This window comes from Musca autumnalis, unplaced genomic scaffold (genome assembly GCF_047663935.1).
Source record: "Musca autumnalis isolate F117 unplaced genomic scaffold, ASM4766393v1 scaffold_4, whole genome shotgun sequence".
NCBI lineage: Eukaryota > Metazoa > Arthropoda > Insecta > Diptera > Muscidae > Musca > Musca autumnalis.
In genome coordinates, this window is record NW_027411977.1 from 99,181,720 (window position 1) to 99,203,282 (window position 21,563).

Genomic DNA, 21,563 nt, shown 5'->3' on the forward strand with positions numbered 1-21,563 from the left:
CAGATAAGGAGGTGGTTTTAAAAAATTTGTACTTGCAGTGGGAGAGCCAAAATGAGTACATGCTTAGTGAACATTGTTCACTAATATTAACATATTTTGTAAATAATAACACTGTACAACACGAATAAATTAACCATATTCTGACAATGCAGCATGATGGAAGACCATATACGAGGAGATACCTGTCTTGGCGTTGTTCGCTATCACATGCAATTTTGGTGTTATGGGCCGTCAAAGATTTTAGGCCTTGATAGCAAGAGAATTATTTTTTCAGGCTTATATCTTCCAACCAATTACGAATTCCGATATACTTTTTAAGACAATCGTGTGGCTCTTGTCACAAAGAACAAAATTGTGAACACCTTTCCCTAAAACGCCTCTTGGATGTCAAAATCGCGTCATTTGTTTCATATATTTTTTGGGTTTTGGTCTATTGAAAACAATTTGTTCAAAATTCATTGAAACAACAAACAAAGTATGTTCCTAAAAAACCAAACAAATTTTTTAACGATTTGGAAGACATGAGCTTGACAAAGTGATTCCTTTTTAAAGTAGCGACAAACCCCGAGGCAGGTATTTTCTCTTGATTGGTTGGTCTTCTTTTATGCTGCAGTGTCTGAATATGGTTAATTTGCTCGTGTTGCACAGCGTTAATATTTACAAAATATGTTAATATTAGTGAACATGTACTAATTTTTGCTCACCATTATATGTTTACCCAAGGGACTAAATATTACTTCCATAAAGTGTGGTCAATTGAGTAGTTTTTGTTCTTAAATGTGAATGCAACAAACGCATCAAGCAAAAAAATTATAATTATTGTTTATGCAGCTAACTCGAATCTCAATTAAGAAAGATTTGTATATTGTTACTACTTATATGCATTAATGTACTCAATTCCCGATTAACTGCACTTCAACTCTTACCCAAACACCGTGAATCAAAAGGTAAAGCGCTTTTTATACCTCCTGAAAAGTGGTATGTTTTCAGATACGAGGTATAGAAAGTAAGGCACCAACGTGCAACTGAATCCAAATTTAGTAAATTTTAATACGTACACTTATAAATCGAATTTCCAAAAACCCTTTGAATCATCTTTCTTACTTACATTTTGTGGCCTCAATATCCCAACGAAATTCGATATTTTGTCTTCGATGGGTGTATAAAACTTTCCACCTGAAATCCACGCTTTCATATAGTCCCCATATGACCGTACCTCCCGATTATTCGATATTTTTAAGGTCCTACCGAAATGCCTGAAATTTTGTTTTCTGTTTTAGTTGGGGGTATGAAACTTTCCACTTCTTCATATATTTTAAATGATAACATCCAATGAAATTTTATTTTAAAATATTCGACTTATTATACCCTATACCACAATGTGGAAAAGGGTATTATAAGTTTGTTTTGGTAAAAATTCATGTAACACCGCGAAATATTCGTCGGAGACCCCCAATGTGGTATACCATTCTTCATATCTCGACGAGATAAAGCGATTTTGAGATGTGTGTCCGTCCGTCAGTCCGTCCGTCCGTCCGTCCGTCTGTCCATTATAAATTGTAAACACGCTCCAGGCCGCAATTATGGACCGATCGTCACGAAATTTTGTATGGAGGTCGGGTTCAGATCAGAACAGATCCCTATTCTTATTGGTGATGATCGTGAAATATTTAGCGGGTGAAATGGACCAAAAACATAATATTTATCCAATTTTGTAGCGGCTCTGTAGGTCTCAATAATAGTCCGATCAACGCGTAATTTTAAATAAGGTAAGCGTATATCACAAAGGAGAAGCTTGCAATTTGTGATGGCGATCGGATAATATTTAGAGGGTTAATTGGACCAAAACTTTTGTGTGAAAATTGTGAAAATTGTTAATATACAGCTTATATCTTAATTCCTGGAAGTGGCATTCCGGACAAGTGAGATATACTTGAAAGTGAAACGCTTGACCTTTCAATTGATGCCAATTATGTTGGTGTGCATGTTCAGATAACAGAGTTACAGCCTAATATATCCCGTTATTTGTTTGTAGTGTAATAATAAACTCGCTAGAAGTCGCAATTATACATCAATAGTCACGCAATTTTGCATCGGGTAAGAGTATAGGTCGAAAAAGATGGCTACAATTTTGAATGATGATCTGATATTCTTTAGCGGGTGAAATGGACCATTACTTTTGTATAAAAAATAAAAAATTATTTTTGGTCGATATTTTAATTCCTTGAGGACATATATATTTCGCACAGTAGCCTATATATGAAAAAAAACTTCTGACCTTTCCTCTGATGTAAATTGCAATAAAGTGTATGCTAGATAACCGGCCTACTGCCTAATATATAATGGGTTCTGTGTAGAGAACCACATTTTTATACCATGCTACATATTGTCTCTCCAAATGTTTATGTAACACCACGAAATATTTGTCCTAGATCCCTTATTTGGTATGCCAAAATTCATATCTCGACGAGGTAAAGCGATTTAGCGATATGTGTCCGTCCATTAAAAATTGTAAACAAGCTTAAGGCCGCAATTATGGACCGATTGTAACAAATTTTTTAAGGAGATTGGGTTCGGGCCAGAATAGAAATGATTAGTTTTTGGTGATGATCGTGAAATGTTCAGGGAATGAAATGGACCAAAAAAAAATTTTAACCAATTTTGTAGCGGCACTGTAGGTCAAAATAATAACCCGCAAAATTTTAAACAAAGTTTGAGTTTATGATGAAGAAGAAGCGTACAAACAAACGTGAGGATCAGATAATACTTAGCGGGATAAATGGACTGAAACTTTTGTGTGAAATTGCTAAAAATTTCAATAACGTAGCGATTAAACAACGGAAGTAGTAGTACTACATAAGTGGGTTTCATTACATTTTACGATTGTTTGTGTGAACTAAATTTTCCTTTCCTGCTACAAAAATGTCTTTGTCATGCTAGATAACTTTTTGGTTTTGGTCATAAGTATTATACATTACATCTCTGATATTTGATAATTAAATTTTCACAATCATTGAAAAGAAGTTCCGTGGAGAGCGATTGTCCAGGGATAGTGGTATAGGGTATCCCATGGTCGGCTCCGTCCGACTATAGATTTTTCTTACTTGTTTTAATATATTTTGAATGTATTAGACCCATTTGACCAAAAACTCGGTTGTAACTTTGTATTTTGTGTTTCCATAGGCTAAGAAACATTTCTACCATAAAATGTTTATATAGGTCCAAGTATTGATATAGCCACCATCAGGGACGTACGCAGGGGGGGGGGGGGGGGCACTGGGGGCCCGAGCCCCCCCGGAATGGTTTGGTCGACTACAATTTTTTGAGCTACTTTAACAAATTATTACGATTTTTTCTCTAAAATAATTTTTGTTTTTGAAATTTCAAATGAAAACTGATATTGTTCTGAAGGTTCTGGACTGAAAATGTACTTTGTATTCAAGTTGTCTAAGAAATATTTAAATTTTTTTTGTTTGAATACTCTTTTTAGAGAAACTTCCAGTAAAACTGAATTCCTTCTTTATGCCATGCCAGTGCTTTGGAATTCTGTAATGAATATAAAGGTCTTGAGGCTTTAAACTCATTTTGTATTCAAAACGATTACAAATTCAGTATTGTGCGGATTAGAAGTACATAAAATGAAATATCTATTGGGCAATTTGTACGACATATCAAGGGTTTTCCGTGTAGTATATCTTGAAAACCAGTTAGAAAATTGTTTTACTGCCTTAATCAAAATTTTGTATTCCTATTTTATATCAACTTGTTGCTAAACAGTGGGATAAAATAATGGAGAAAAATGTATTGTTGTGCATTATAAAGTGATAATATCTGCTATAAATAGCATGCCCATCTGAATTTTTTTCTATCAGTAACAAATTTGTAGCTGAAAACAACCGTAAAAGAAATTAAGGCTCAAACTTTCGTTATATGGTATTGTATTAAAATCTGCTGTTATTTGTATTGTATATCACGGTGACTTGAACCAACTTTAAATGAAAGAAGCTTAGATGAGAAAATCAAAAAAAATAGCATTTTTAGGGTTTTTTAGGTTTTAAAGGTTTTGCTGGGAAACCACAAGCCCTATCAAAATGGAACTAAAGCAAATGTTGTAGAACTAAAGCAAATGTTCTCTACAATATTGCTCTTATATATTTTCGTAGGTTTTACCATTATTGAGATATAGAAGTTCAAATTTGGACAACTCACTGACTGTATCGTCTACTTATAAAACAATGTCAAGACTACAATTTCCCAACTTAAACTTTTATATCTCAAGAATGGTACAACCGAGTAAAAAAAATACGAATCCCAATCTTGTAAAGAATTTTCACAGCTATACGATTTTCTGTAGTCCCATTTCGATAAGACTTACTGTTTTGAAGCAAATCGTGAAAACCTAACAAAAAAACCTAAAAATGTGACCCGAACTTCTATATCTCAAAAATGGTAAAACCAAGGAATAAATCAAACAAATTTTCAAAGTTACAAAATTTTCTTTAGCCCCATTTCGATAGGACTTGCGGTTTCTAAGCAAAATCGCGAAAACCTAAAATAAACCCAAAAATGTGAACTTATTTAAAATTCCCTCCAGCGACTTTTTCTTGTTTTTGGATTTTTCTCATCTATGAACATTGCTGTTTCAGAATCCACAAAAATTTCCCAGTTGTAAGCACCTTTCATTTAACGTTGATTAATCGTTTACAGCGATATTGTATTTTTAGTGGGTAAGTCTATGGTTATGTCAGGATTGGTCCAAAAGCTCTAAATGTTTCGAAATTATTGTCGGAAAGTGTATACGTCCAAAAAAGGAGACGAAATTCTGAAACTTCTTGGCTATACAATTTATAAAAAAAATTGGCTATGTAGCCCATATTCCATCTGTCTATATATAAAAGTCTCAACTCACACAGGCTGAGGGTATATCTCTGTAGGCAAACCCGACTGTTACTTTTTACTTGTTTTCCAGAAAACAAAAGTTATGAATTTCCATAAGTTTGTCTCCGCTGTGCCGACAGAAGTGTGTGGCCGTTGGAAAGTTTTTAAGGTCATCGAGTCCATAAACATCTAGTCGTACAATTAAGATAGAAATAAGCGACAACAAAAACCATTGATGTATCATATGGAGTTTTTCGTCTTAAACTATTTTTCAGGATTTAGCTAAAATGTTGCAGAGCTTTTTTTAATGTAATTTTCTGAATTTTTAGTTGGCTTTCACGGACTCTATCACTCTGGTAAAATAGTAAAGTATTGGTGTTTTTATGCACTTAAAGAATATTTTTTTCTTACAATAATACAAAACTTTTTTAATGGCACTGAATTTAGTGTGTGATAAAGAAGGAACGGCGTTATGTTCGGATCGAACTGTTTATATCCTCCAAACACTGTATATATCTATTCGACATATTCGCGAATGCAATCCCTGCGTTCGAACGTGGATCTATTTTCACCACTTTTTGCATGGAAGTTCTCCCAACAAAATGATTTCCAAAATCCATATTACTGACGATATTTTTAAAAACTATGCTAATAGCCTCGAATATAGACATTGTTTCGAAAGCTATTTGCTGCGGGATTTAGAACCCAATATGCCAAGTAAGAGCTAATGTGGTTGAAAATTCTGGGATACACCAAAACATACATCTATATATCTATATGGGTAATATTAATCTGAAAGATTTTTTAGTTTTTGCTTCAGTTCTGTTAGAGAATTTGGTTAAAAACTTTTGTAAGGAGACTATGCCGAACGTGGTCTGATATGGTTCATTTTCAATTCTAAACATCCAAGGACTAATATATTATAATCAGTTCCAAATTTCAATCGTGTATCTAAAATATTGTGATCTCTCTCTTTTGAATGTATATACTTTGTTGAAATATTGAATATATATATATAATAATTGTTCCACAAACATCCCAGGCGGGACAGGGGAGACTTCTCTCATATCAATGAGTGCACCCCGATTCATATTAGCTCAATGATATGGGACCTACTGTTTATCGCCGAGTCCGAACGGCGTGTCTAAGACACCACTTGTAGAGAAGTTGTACAAGGATGAAATACTCAGGAAATGTCGCCAACATTACTGAGGGGTATTTTGCCACCGTTGAAATGTGTTTGATTTTGACTGGCCGGGGAATCGAACCCACGACCTTCAGCGTGCAAGGCGGGTGTGCATACCATTGCACCACGGTGGCACCCGAAATATTGAAATATTGAATATACATAAAATCAATTAAAACCCCTTTAAAATAGCTTTACGTAACGATACACAACATTTGTAATTTTCATGATTTTTGGTCAAGTTGGGCCCCCCCCGAAATGAAATCCTGCGTACGTCCCTGGCCCCCATAATACAATATCTCCCGATTTTCCACATTTTGAACGTTTTAGCCTCATTATCACACCGAGATGGCTGAAATTTGGTATTTAGTCGTCTTTAGGCGTATAAAACTTTCCCCCAGAAATTTGTAGGTATAGGTCCACGCCATCATATAGCCCCCATAGAACGGTACCTTCCGAATTTCGGTATTTTGAAGGTTGTGGCCACATTAATCCACCGAAATGGCTGAAATTTGTGGTGGAGGGTATAAAAAGTTCGGCCCGACCGAACTTAACGCTTTTCTTACTTGTTCAATTTATTGAAATTACATGGGTAAAATTGTGTGTTTTTCTACACTGTTTCCATATGAATTACATTTTTTTGAGTATATGAGTTTTTATACGAGTTATATAAGATGTATAAAACCCCAGGGGGTATTTTTTTTTTAATTTTTGAAAAAATTACATTTTTCATTTTATTGTTTATTTGTTGGTGTTTGACCATCTTTAATACATAGGAAGATATAAAAACTTTGACCTTGAATTTCTCTGCTACTACCAGACCGAATTTGACCGCCTATAATTCGTCTGAAAGCTGATTGTGTTATCTGTCTAACAAAAGAAAGAATTATGAAAATATCTCTAACCATTCAAAAGTTACAGAATTTTGACCAGGAAAAAACCATTCTGAACCACTGTGCGCCGTTCTTACTTGTTAGTTGTCTTAAGACTGAGGGTATAAACAGAAAGAGGCTCAGAATTGGTTAATGAGTAAGGATGGTATGTGCAAGTTATTAAAAATTTAACAATGTTTTCTACACGAACGAAATCTGAATCATTATATTCTTTCGTAAATAATGATAGTTGAATGGAATGTTTAAATTATTATTAGTTAACATACAACAGCACATATTGATACAGAGTATTCACCATTCGTATTAGAATTGAGTACATTTTCAACAGTACCAGTAGTGCTATTTTCTAACACATTTTTGGAGTTATCGACAAAAATCGGTAAAATTAAAATGCTTATAATTTCGGTAATTAACGATATTATTCGGTAAGATAGCGACCAATAAAAAGTAGTCGCAAAGTTCTACCGATACCAACAGTGTTGTCAACTTTTAATTGAACATTTCATTCATAATTTTGCGTTTTAATGTTACCGATTTTTGTCGGTAACTCAAAAAATGAGTTAGAGAAACGCACTACAGGAGAAGGAATAATGAAGAGCCAAGTTGTATACATTATATAAAGAAGAAAACAATATTTCTAAGAGTGAAATAACACTTGGACTTGTTTGAAATATTTAAAAATACAAGAAAAAAATTTTATTAGATAACAAATTGTGAAATATAACAACATGTAATATAAACACAAGTTTAATTAATACCAAAACGCAATGGATTAAAGAAAATTCAAAGTCACTGCTTTAATGAGTGGATGTGTCACGACGTTTACGGTATTTTAAGCGACGAACGGTTTTGTATTCATAACCATCGGCGCCCAAAACAGCTGAGTCTTGAGGTTCTTCCTCGGATTTAACTTCAGCAACAGCTTCAGTAACTTCTTCCTCAGCAGGTGGCAAATATTCATTGGCAATTTCGGAAACATCGCGGCGGTGACGGTACTTTAAGCGACGAACGGTTTTGTATTCATAACCATCGGCGCCCAAAACAGCTGAACCCTGAGGTTCTTCTTCGGATTTTACATCAGCAACAGTTTCAGTAACTTCTTCCTCAGCAGGTGGCAAATATTCATTGGCAATTTCGGAAACATCGCGGCGGTGACGGTACTTCAAGCGACGAACAGTTTTGTATTCATAACCATCGGCTCCCAAAACAGCTGATTCTTGGGGTTCTTCCTCAGATTTAACTTCTGCAATGGCTTCAGTAACTGCTTCCTCAGCGGGTGGCAAATATTCGTTGGCAATTTCAGAGACATCACGGCGTTTGCGGTACTTCAAACGACGAACGGTTTTGTATTCATAACCGTCGGCACCCAAAACAGCTGAATCTTGGGGCTCTTCCTCGGATTTTACAACAGCTTCAGTAACATCTTCCTCAGCAGGTGGCAAATACTCATTGGTAATTTCGGAAACATCGCGGCGTTGACGGTACTTCAAGCGACGAACGGTTTTGTATTCATAACCATCGGCACCTAAAACAGCTGATCCTTGGGGTTCTTCCTCAGATTTAACTTCTGCAATGGCTTCAGTAACTGTTTCCTCAGCAGGTGGCAAATATTCGTTGGCAATTTCAGAGACATCACGGCGTTTGCGGTACTTCAAACGACGAACGGTTTTGTATTCATAACCGTCGGCACCCAAAACAGCTGAATCTTGAGGCTCGTCCTCGGATTTTACAACAGCTTCAGTAACTTCTTCCTCAGCAGGTGGCAAATACTCATTGTCGATTTCGGAAACATCGCGGCGTTGACGGTACTTTAAGCGACGAACGGTTTTGTATTCATAACCATCGGCACGCAAAACAGCTGATTCTTGGGGTTCTTCCTCAGATTTAACTTCTGCAATGGCTTCAGTAACTGTTTCCTCAGCGGGTGGCAAATATTCGTTGGCAATTTCAGAGACATCACGGCGTTTACGGTACTTCAAACGACGAACAGTTTTGTATTCATAACCATCGGCACCCAAAACAGCTGAATCTTGGGGCTCTTCCTCGGATTTTACAGCAGCTTCGGTAACTTCTTCCTCAGCAGGTGGCAAATACTCATTGGCGATTTCGGAAACATCGCGGCGTTGACGGTACTTCAAGCGACGAACAGTTTTGTATTCATAACCATCGGCACCCAAAACAGCTGATTCTTGGGGTTCTTCCTCAGATTTAACTTCTGCAATGGCTTCAGTAACTGTTTCCTCAGCGGGTGGCAAATATTCGTTGGCAATTTCAGAGACATCACGGCGTTTGCGGTACTTCAAACGACGAACGGTTTTGTATTCATAACCGTCGGCACCCAAAACAGCTGATTCTTGAGGCTCTTCCTCGGATTTTACAACAGCTTCAGTAACTTCTTCCTCAGCAGGTGGCAAATACTCATTGGCGATTTCGGAAACATCGCGGCGTTGACGGTACTTCAAGCGACGAACAGTTTTGTATTCATAACCATCGGCACCCAAAACAGCTGATTCTTGGGGTTCTTCCTCAGATTTAACATCTGCAATGGCTTCAGTAAGTTCTTCCTCAGCAGGTGGCAAATATCCGTTGACAATTTCAGAGACATCACGGCGTTTGCGGTACTTCAAACGACGAACGGTTTTGTATTCATAACCGTCGGCTCCCAAAACAGCTGATTGAGGCTCTTCCTCGGATTTTACAACAGCTTCAGTAACTTCTTCCTCAGCAGGTGGCAAATACTCATTGGCGATTTCGGAAACATCGCGGCGTTGACGGTACTTCAAGCGACGAACAGTTTTGTATTCATAACCATCGGCACCCAAAACAGCTGATTCTTGGGGTTCTTCCTCAGATTTAACATCTGCAATGGCTTCAGTAACTTCTTCCTCAGCAGGTGGCAAATATTCGTTGGCAATGTCAGAGACATCACGGCGTTTGCGGTACTTCAAACGACGAACGGTTTTGTATTCATAACCGTCGGCACCCAAAACAGCTGAATCTTGGGCCTCTTCCTCGGATTTTACAACAGCTTCGGTAACTTCTTCCTCAGCAGGTGGCAAATATTCGTTAACAATTTCAGACACATCGCGGCGTTGACGGTACTTCAACCGACGAACGGTTTTGTATTCATAACCGTCAGCACCTAAAACAGCTGAATCTTGGGGCTCTTCCGCGGATTTTACTTCAGCAGCAGTTTCTGTGACAGTTTCCTCAGCAGGTGGCAAATACTCATTGGCGATTTCGGAGACATCGCGACGTTTACGGTACTTCAAACGACGAACAGTTTTGTATTCATAACCATCTGCACCCAAAACAGCTGATTCTTGGGGTTCTTCCTCAGATTTAACATCAGCAATGGCTTCAGTAACTGTTTCCTCAGCAGGTGGCAAATATTCGTTGGCAATTTCAGAGACATCGCGACGTTGACGGTACTTCAAACGACGCACAGTCTTATACTTATATCCTTCATCATTTAGGATGGTCGCTTCAGCATTTTCGATAGGTTCACTACCAGACACATCAGCAATTTCGCTTTGCAGCATTAACCCATTGTTATAAGGGATAATTGCAGCAGAAGCCAAAGTTGCAAGACCTAATAAACCAAAGATTTTCTAGAAAAAAAATTAAAGTAGAATTTTGTTATTAATTTTTTTTATGTTGGATATGCGACTTGATACAAACCATTTCTACTAAGCCTTTCAACTTCAGATGATATGTTAAAGAAGTGAACACCAATTGCTGAATGAGTTCGTTGATTAAATTAATGGTTTATATATAATTTAATATTTGCATATTTTCTTAAGGGGAAGTAGTTTATCAGCAAAACCGGAAGATAACGGTGATGTACACAATGAAGACTTTATAAATACGAACATTTGTATATTGTTATATGTATAGGAATTATGAGATTGCAAAATTGAGCTGTGCAAAGAAGTTTATAGCATCCAACAATTTGTTTTGTACGCAATAAAATGTCTATTAGAAGAGGATAGCAAAAATTAACAACAATAAAACCTATCATACATACATCTATGCCACAAGTAGTTATAAAACATATCTGACACATAGCCACGGCAGTTCCAACACAGGTTATTGACATTCATAAACCCTCCATTCTTATAGCGAACACTTAAACAATGAACAATATCAAAAAATTTTGAAAAATCTTGTATATTGACAACATACGCTTCTGATTTTGATACAGGTGTATATTGTCACAAGGTGCGATAGGAAATGACAGACGAATATCATATGCCAAACATTCCTTGAACAACACAAGAAAAATACATCTGTTTTTTTTTTTTTTGAAAAGAACTATCGGCTATCCTTATCCATCTTATCTTTTTAATAGAAAATTCATAGTGGTTCGTCCACAGGTATTATTATTTTCACACGAGAATCCGACATCCAAAGTAACCAATGCAATGATAACTAAAACAATGATACCTCAAACAAATGAAAGACGCTTTAATTTTATACACTACACCATAAATTATATTGAACCAGATTTGAGTAATTTCTTTTAATCTGTGGCTAAAACTTAAAAATGACCGAAATCGGCCGATACCGTTCAATGAAGGCTTATAAAATGTTTTCTGCGTAAATGTTTTCATCCCCCAACAACGACTTTTGGCTAAAACCTCAAAACTTCCAAAAATTGGGAGGTACCGTTCTATAAGGACTGTATCAAAAGGGGCATCTTTATGTACAATTCTCTGCAGAAGTGTTTTTTGCCAACAACGAATTTCAGCTTACTAAGTTATATAATGCTGTTATATTTTAATCCAAAACGACGACTAAATACCAAATTTCTCCTATTTAAGTTGTATAATATTTCTAAAACCTTAAAAATTCCCAAAATCGGGATGTGCCGATCTATGGGCACATTTCAAAGTCTGGATCTGCGCCTAAATATTTTGGGAGAAAAGTTTTGTTGCCCCGACGAGGACAAAATACCAAATTTCAGCCATTTCGTTGTGATAATGATGGTTGGATGTTTGGTTTACGTGGTGGCTATAACCTTCATAGCCTCAATTAGTATGTTAAAATATACCGTTTTGAAAACCACACCACTAGGGTAGAGATTGTTATTCCGTTATAGTATGTTGGTAAATTATATCCAGCCTGATGAAGTGAGAAACCTCAGAAGGTCTCCCAGACCTAGTCCGGTTGTCTCAGCATGATCGTGTAGGAAAAATCGTCCTAGAATTTTCAATAATCTTTGCAATTGTGCAGGGCAGGAGCAGAGGTGGTGTTCAACCGTTTCTTCCTCTTCTTCGTTTCCGCAGCTGCGACAGTAGTCATAGTGTGGAATATGTAAGCGCTTTGCATGGTTACCAATGACCCAGTGACCGGTTAGTACCGCAATTAGTCTTGCCATGTTTCGTCGAAATGGCTAGTCAGGAACTTTGTAAGTTTGATGTTGTAGTGTGGCCATTAGGTTTTGATATTTTACAAGTTTTAGTCTTGTCCCATCAGATCTTTGCTTGCGAAAGAGAGTATTTGAAAATATCCCCTTTAACTACTCCCATTGGTGTTGCGACTGACGCCCTTGAAAGTTCGTTAGAGGCAGATCACGCTCTAGCTAGTTCGTCTGCTTTTTCGTTACTAGCAAGACCCTTATGACCTGGGATCCAAGTAAGAACTACTCTGGTCAGACGCCCTAGCTTAGCAAGTTCTTCTTTACATTCCTTCACCAGCTTTGATGAAACAATGATTGAATTCAATGCTAGGAGCGCGCTTGACTGTCGACAAAAATTCCTATTCCTTCCTTTATAGCCAGTATCTCCACCTGAAAAACACTGCAATCTTCTGGAAATTTTGTGGATGTAGATATGCTTGCTTCTTCCAAGTAGACACCAGAGCCGACTTCACAATTCATCTTAGAGCCGTCCGTGTATACATTGATGTCTTTCCTGCTTGGAAATTTAACTTTAAAAGGCTGATCAAAAGTTATTGCAGTTGTGCAGTAATCAGCATTAGTTACTATTTTTCCCGGAAGTTTTAGAGGCACGCAGGCATGTAAGTAAGCTCTATCTCTCCACATTCCTAGAGCACGTAGCCTTGCAGCGTTGCAGGCCGCAGTTGATTTGATGTGTAGATCTATTGAGGGTTTCAGCCGGACAAGTTCTCATCGCCAGTGTCACCCCGATGCATGCGGATCTTTGTATGCTGTATAGTTTTCTCTGAATTTTTTTCTTTCCCACTGTTGGCCACCAAACTAGTGCTACATATGTGAGTATTGGTCTTATTACAGTTTTGAATCTAGGATAACGCGTAGGTATTTGACGTGATCTGATAGGGGTATTTCTTGACCTCGTAGTCGTGGATGATTGGTGGTTGCATATTTGGTTTTTGTAGTAAATACCACCATCTCAGTTTTCCTTGGATTCACCCCCAAAACCACTTTTTGTGGCCCAAGTATCCAGTGATTTCAGGGTCCGCTCATCATGCCACTCAGCACGGACGGAAATAAACCAGAGACTAGCATTACCTCATCGTCCGCATAAGCAACAACCTCAATCCCCATATGGTGAAGTTTGTTTACTTACTTACTTAGCTGGCCCATTACAGAACATTTGCTCCATGGACCGAACTAAGAAAAGATCTCCAATTCTCTCTGTTTAGTGCATCGATTTCTGTACCGCGCCTTGTCATCTGTTCATCCACTTGTTTGCGCCATCTATTCTTTGGTCTGCCAATTCTGCGTGCACCAGCATGTGGCTCGAATTTATACGCCTTCTTCAATTCTTCTTTTTATTTCACAATTGATGTCGCTTGTTGTGTTTAAGGCGGTACCGAGGTATACTAAGTCTTTTACTACCTCAAAATTATAGGAACCAACTTCAACAGTTGGTCCGATCTCAATGGACGCATTGCGCGTCGACACCATCAACTTGGTCTTCTCGCCGTTTACCGCCAGACCCACTTTAGCAGATTCTCCTTCGACCTTCATAAAGGTATGGGTTACTTCTTTTACTGATCGTCCCATGATGTCTATATTATCAGAATAAGCAAGTAGCATGTGGCTATTGGTGTAGATTGTGCCACTTCTTTTGACGTTTGACTCTCGTATAATCTTTTCTAGCAGGATGTTGAAAAGATCACACGAAAGGCTGTCCCCTTGCCTGAAACGTCTTTTGGTACAAAACTCTTCGGAGAGGTTATTTGCTATTTTAACTGAAGATCTTGGGTCAGTTAGAGTCATTTTACAAAGCCGAATGAGCTTGCGGGGATACCAAATTCAGACATGGCTTGGAATGCCTTTGAACGCAGCGGGCTGTCGAAGCCTGCTTTGTAATCGACAAAAAGGTGGTAGTTGTCGATCTGCATTTCTTGGGTCTCCTCCAGGATTTGCCGCAGGGTAAATATCTGGTCAATGGTGGACTTGCCAGGTCTGAAGCCGCATTGGTATGGTCCAATTATTTCGTTGACCATGGGCTTTATTCGTTCGCACAATATCCTTGACAGTATCTTGTAGGCGAAAGGGGGAAGACCTAGGCCCCTTTTTTATGGACGGGACACAGGATGCTCAAGTTCCAATCGTCGGGTACGCGTTCTTCCTGCCAGATGGAGCTAAATAAATGCTCTTTCCATATCCTTAGCATTCTATCTGTATCAGTTACCAGATTACCTTGCTGGTCTCTACAGGAGGATGTTCCAGTCCCAAAGCCATCAGTTCGATGTTTCACTCTTTGGTAGAATATTCAGACTTCATTCCGTCTCCTGTATATCTCGATTTGTTCACACTCACGCTTTTCCATCTCTCTTTTTTTCCTGCGGAAAAGACGTTTCTCCTCACTCCTTTTCACCCGTTGCTACTGAATGTAAATTAGCCCTACATGCCGCATTTTTCTCTTCGGTAGCAGCACGGCACTCCTGGTGAAGTACTGATTTTGTGGCTGTTTACATGGGGTGGGGAATGTTTTGCCATTGTCCTGATATATTATCGGGACGAGGAGTGCTTTGATGAAGCACTTGTGCCAGTTCAGTGGAATATGCTGTGGCTATCTATTGGGATTGCAGCTTACCGATGTCCAACTTCCGTGTTGTGTCTGTTTGCACTTTGTTCGATACGTTTAATCTGGTACGTACCTTTGCTGCAACAAGGTAGTGGTCCGAGTCTTGGTTTGCACCTCGGAACGATCGTACATCCAACACGCTTGATGCATGTCTTCCATCTATTACAAGTAATAAATTTTATTTCTTGTTCTTTGGACATAAGTCCAGGTTTTGGTATATCCTTTATATAACGGTACTACACGATTTCAAGCATTTTAAAGTTTTTATCTAGTTTTCGGCCTAATTTGACTATATTTTTGTTTCAGTGGTCAAAAAAATTTATTTACTAAAAAGTAAAAAATAAAAAATAATTTATAAAAATTAAGTTTCAGTGTTTTATTTAGAAATGCACTTAAAACTAGAAAATAATTTGTCGCTTAGCCTCAATAAATATATTCTTTCTCCTGACGGAATCTCTCAAATAAAACGCTTGCCATTTAATTTTGAAACCATTTTTAATTTGAATGCAAGCGTTTTATTTGAGAGATTCCATCATGAGAAAGAATATGTTTATTGAGGCGAAGCGACAAATAATTTTCTAGTTTCTAGTTTTTAAAAATTATTTTTTATTTTTTACTTTTTAGTAAATAAATTTTTTTGGCCACTGAAACAAAAATATAGTCAAATTAGGCCGAAAACTAGATAAAAACTTTAAAATGCCTGAAATCGTGTAGTACGGTTATATAAAGGATATACCAAAACCTGGACTTATGTCCATAATTTTTGGTGGGGAATTTTATGTACCGTTGGGAACGCCAAATGCCAAATTACAATCAATTCTGGCTAAAAATGGGCCGTATGGGCTGGGCCGTACCGCTATATGGGGATATACCAAAACCTGGACCTATGTCCACAATTTTTGGTGGGGAAGGTTCAGTACCATTGGGAACCACAAATTACAGCCTATTCGGGTTAAAAATGAAGATAAAATCCTTAAAACACTTAAGGGGGCTATATGAAAACCTGGACCTATGTTCACAATTTTTGGTGGGGAAATGTCCGTATGGAAATCTCAAATGCCAAATGACAGCTAATTCGGGCAAAAATGAAGATAAAATCCTCAAAATACCTGAAAACGTGTGGTACCGCTATATGGGGGCTGTATTGTCATCCAAATCTGAAATGTGTGCAAAGCTTCAGTCCGATTGGTCAACTGCAACTGTGTCAAAATTGAGTTACCACATTTGAAATACAATTTAAATAAAACACCGTTAAAACACTATAAAAATGACCCAATATTGGTTTTGATTCCATATTCATGCATTATCTTCCAAATCTGAAAAGTGTGCAAAGTTTTAGTTCGATTGGTCAACTGCAACTGTGTTAAAAATGAGTTACCAGATTTGAACTAAACGGGCACCAAAGCAAGTTAAATAAGCCACTGTAAAAACTAGTATTCTTTAAGCCCAGTCCTTTAAAACAATTTTTTCCATACACCACATTGTTCGTAATTTAACAATATTGGGCAACTTTTTTTTCCAAACGCCATTATTTTTGAGGCAGAACATGGCATGGATATGGAACAAAAAAGTTCAAAGTTGTTTTGTTCCATACGCCAGGCTCTATGGATGTGGAACAAAAATACAGAATTTTTTGCGTCACGTAGCGGATATGGAACATATTGACATCCGAAGGAGAAACCCGACTAAAATATCTGAAAGAGCATGGATTAAAATCATGTAAGGTACCCTTATCTTAAAATGTCAAAAATGGCGTACGGAACACTTAAGCATGACACCAACGATTACTTTTTCTTGTATTTATACCTTGTTTTACTATTATATAAGTGGGAATTCCCGGGATTGAAAAATGTTACCTGATTTCACGGAGAATGAGAAAGTCCCGAAAAAGAAATCTCTAATCTTAGCGATTACGGATGTTCCGGTTAAATACTAACCTTTTGCTAAAGAATTTAATTTAGATTGAGGAGCAAAAATATGGTTTTGCGGGGTACCTGCAGAAATGGGGCAACATAGTCTGTTTTAAAAGTGTATCTTAATTTAGGATTCATTTCCTTCTTATTTATCTCGAGCAAGTTGCCGTGTATCATCGTAATACGAAACTTTGTATGGAAGGTACCTCAACTAGTAGACGGATGTATCCCGTATTCCATCCAAACCCAATCGGTTACTCCCTTGAAGTGTTATCTTACGCACCATTTCATCGAATATTTTTTTTTTAATTTGTAGGGAAGGTAGCCGACGGAGTGGATCAATATGAGCCATCATTGAAATTAAACTAAGTATCTCCAAAATGTTACAAAGGCCACAATCTGGACCTAATCCGTTGATCCGTTCGAGAGTTATCGTGCGCTTCAGCCAGGCAGACATAGCGAGGGATATTGTTAAATCGACTCCAAACTGTCTGCAACTGATATCGTTCAAAATTACTTAGGGTCTAAAACCACTACAAAGACATGCAGCTTTATTTAACAGAAATGTAAATGCCATTATTTCGATGAGGCGAATTTTGGTCGTATGAAAGTGTACGTATTCACCCTCGTTAGCCTAATAGCTGATAAAATAAAAATGGCCTCAGAATTCAAAACCCTTTTGAGTGTCCGCTCTTCTAACTTTATACCATTTAGAATTGTTCTCAACCCAGACAATATCGATTGGGAACCTAGACTTGGGAGGTGCCGTTATGTGGGTCTATACCAGAAAATATACCTATATTTAATATTCTCTGCAGGAAGGTTTTCTACTTCCAATGAACCCAAAATACAATTTTTTAGCCAAATCGATTGGGAACCGTGACCAAGTCCCCCGAAATAGTTAACATCAGGAGGCACTTTTATATGGTCGCTACTCCAAAATATAAACATTTTCTTCGAAAAGGTGCTCTTCCCACTGGTAAAAGAAGACACCAAATAAGATTTTTTTTTATTTCTTACGTAAATAGAGGTAGTTGGAGTGAGTAAGGCAGCCACCTTATTATATGTTTACATACAAAATAAACCATCGTAGTGAAATAAGCTGCACACCATTCGAACTAATTTTCAGGAGAATGATAACAAATGATGACAAAATTATAAAGTAATGGAAAATATATGACAAATGGGTCATATCACATGAAATTCGAAGTCGAATAGAGACGGCCAGAGGAACGTTTTATAAATAAATTAAGCTGCTAACGAGGCATGATAGCGGACTTCAAACAAAAAATAGATTTGTGAAATATTACGTATGGTCGTACTACTATTGCAGCAGAGACATGAAGAATTAAAGCCATGGATAAAAAAGCTAGAGGCATTTGAACTGAAGATTTATAGAAGAATTTTAAAAATACTCTGCCGACAATATAAATAATAAAATGCTTATGTAAATTGAAATATAATTGTTTTATTGTAAAACGATTTAATGTATGATCGCTTATATCAGAAACATGGATGAGCAAATAAAAGAAGAAAAAAGAAGAAACCAAACAAAACTAGAAACGAAAAACACCAGGTCTTTGTTTGAAATATTTAAAAACATAAGAAAAACAAATTTATTAGATAACAATTTGTGAACCATAACAGCATCTAGTATAAACACAAGTTTAATTGAAGTCTTAAACGCAATAAATTAAAAATGATAAGTCACTGCTTTAGTGAGTGGATGTGTCACGACGTTGACGATACTTCAAGCGACGAACGGTTTTGTATTCATAACCGTCGGCACCCAAAACAGCTGAATCTTGGGGTTCTTCCTCAGATTTGACTTCTGCAACAGCTTCGGTAACTACTTCCTCAGCAGGTGGCAAATATTCGTTAGCTATTTCAGAGACATCGCGACGGTTACGGTATTTCAAGCGACGAACGGCTTTGTATTCATAACCGTCGGCACCCAAAACAGCTGAATCTTGGGGTTCTTCCACAGATTTGACTTCAGCAACAGCTTCAGTAACTTCTTCCTCAGCAGGTGGCAAATATTCGTTGGAAATTTCAGAGACATCGCGACGTTTACGGTACTTCAAGCGACAAACGGTTTTGTACTCGTAACCATCGGCACCCAGAACAGCTGAGTCTTGAGGTTCTTCCTCAGATTTAACTTCAGCAACGGCCTCAGTTACTGTTTCCTCAGCAGGCGGCAAATATTCGTTAGATATTTCGGAGACATCACGGCGTTGACGATACTTCAAGCGACGAACGGTTTTGTATTCATAACCATCGGCACCCAAAACAGCTGAATCTTGGGGTTCTTCCTCAGATTTGACTTCTGCAACAGCTTCGGTAACTTCTTCCTCAGCAGGTGGCAAATATTCGTTAGCTATTTCAGAGACATCGCGACGGTTGCGGTACTTCAAGCGACGAACAGTTTTGTATTCATAACCGTCGGCACCCAAAACAGCTGAATCTTGAGGTTCGTCTTCAGAATTTACTTCAGCAATTTCTTCAGTAACTGTTTCCTCGGCAGGTGGCAAATATTCGTTGGAAATTTCAGAGATATCGCGACGCTGACGATACTTCAAGCGACGAACGGTTTTGTATTCATAACCATCGGCACCCAAAACAGCTGAATCTTGAGGTTCTTCTTCAGATTTTACTTCAGCAGTTTCTTCAGTAACTGTTTCCTCAGCAGGTGGCAAATATTCGTTGGAAATTTCAGAGACATCGCGACGCTGACGATACTTCAAGCGACGAACGGTTTTGTACTCGTAACCATCGGCACCCAGAACAGCTGAATCTTGAGGTTCTTCTTCAGATTTAACTTCAGCAATGGCTTCAGTAACTTCCTCCTCAGCAGGTGGCAAATATTCGTTGGCAATTTCAGAGATATCGCGACGCTGACGATACTTCAAGCGACGAACGGTTTTGTATACATAACCATCGGCACCCAAAACAGCTGAGTCTTGAGGGTCTTCCTCAGATTTGACTTCAGCAACAGCTTCAGAATCTTCTTCTTCAGCAGGTGGCAAATATTCGTTGGAAATTTCAGTAACATCGCGACGTTTACGGTACTTCAATCGACGAACGGTTTTGTATTCATAACCATCGGCACCCAAAACAGCTGAATCTTGATGTTCTTCCTCGGATTTAACTTCAGCAACGGCTTCAGTTACTGTTTCCTCAGCAGGTGGCAAATATTCGTTGGCAATTTCAGAGACATCGCGACGCTGACGATACTTTAAGCGACGAACGGTTTTGTATTCATAACCATCGGCACCCAAAACAGCTGAGTCTTGAGGGTCCTCCTCAGATTTGACATCAGCAACAGCTTCAGAATCTTCTTCCTCAGCAGGTGGCAAATATTCGTTGGCAATTTCAGAGACATCGCGACGATTACGGTACTTCAAACGACGAACGGTTTTGTATTCATAACCATCGGCGCCCAAAACAGCTGAATCTTGAGGTTCTTCCTCAGATTTTACTTCAGCAACAGCTTCAGTAACTTCCTCCTCAGCAGGTGGCAAATATTCGTTGGTAATTTCAGAGACATCACGGCGTTGACGGTATTTCAAACGACGCACAGTCTTATACTTATATCCTTCATCATTTAGGATGGTCGCTACAGCATTTTCGATAGGTTCACTACCAGACACATCGGCAATTTCGCTTTGCAACATTAACCCATTGTTATAAGGGATAATTGCAGCGGAAGCCAAAGTTGCAAGACCTAATAATCCAAAGATTTTCTAGAAAAAAAAATAAAGAAAAATTTTGTTATTAATTTCGTTGATGTTGGATATGCGAATTGATACAAACCATTTTTACTAAGTCTTTCAAGTTCAAATGATATGTTAAAGAAGTGAACACCAATTGCTGAATGATGTCGTTGATTCAATTAATGGTTTATATATCATTCAATATTTCCATATTTTCTTAAGAGGAAATAGTCCATAAGCAAAACCGGAAGATATTGTAAGTATTATAAGTACGAACATTTGTACATGTGTTCTGTACGTTGGAATGATGAGGTTGCAAAATTAAGGTGTGCAAAGATCTTTATGGCATCAAACAATTTGTTTCACTCTCAATTAAATGTCTAAAATTAGAGCATAACAGAAAATAATAACAACAATCAATACACATACATTTATGCCACAAATAGCACTACCAACACATGTTACTGGCATTCATAAACGAACACTTATTACTTTCTTAAAACGATGTTGAAGCTTAAAAAATGAACTGCTGCAAACACTAATTGAAACACTTAAAGATAGGTTAATAATTTTATAATTTTAAAAAAATGTTTAATACTGACAACAGACGCTTCTGATTTTGCTCCAGGTGCATATTGTCAAATATTGGGATAGGGAATGTCAGACATTCGTTGAAAAAACATTAGAAAATTTAACCTGTCATTGAAGGGTATACACCGGAAAGTTCAATTTATCCAACTTTATTGTAAAAAGTGCATAGTGGTTACAGACCTTCATCCACTAGTCTAACTATTTGGTCATAAGAATCCTAGATCCAAATAAATCAATGCTGATGCACTTGCACGTTTAAAATTAAAATGCAAGATGATATTTCAAAAATGGATGAACAAATAGAAAATCTCTGGCAATAACAGAGTGATGACGAATAAAATGGACACCAAAAATATAAAAAAAGGGGA

General features: G+C 37.6%; 2 protein-coding genes across 2 annotated transcripts; both read right to left on the bottom strand.

Moving 5' to 3' along the window:
* Positions 1-7,661: 7,661 nt before the first annotated feature.
* On the bottom strand, positions 7,662-10,499 carry LOC141403029 (uncharacterized). Its single transcript, XM_073985162.1, has one exon. It carries the CDS (start codon positions 10,497-10,499, stop codon positions 7,755-7,757), a length of 2,745 nt encoding a protein of 914 aa, XP_073841263.1. The 3' UTR covers positions 7,662-7,754.
* Positions 10,500-18,483: 7,984 nt separating this feature from the next.
* LOC141403030 (uncharacterized) lies at positions 18,484-20,565 on the bottom strand. Its single transcript, XM_073985163.1, has one exon. It carries the CDS (start codon positions 20,563-20,565, stop codon positions 18,607-18,609), a length of 1,959 nt encoding a protein of 652 aa, XP_073841264.1. The 3' UTR covers positions 18,484-18,606.
* Positions 20,566-21,563: the final 998 nt, after the last annotated feature.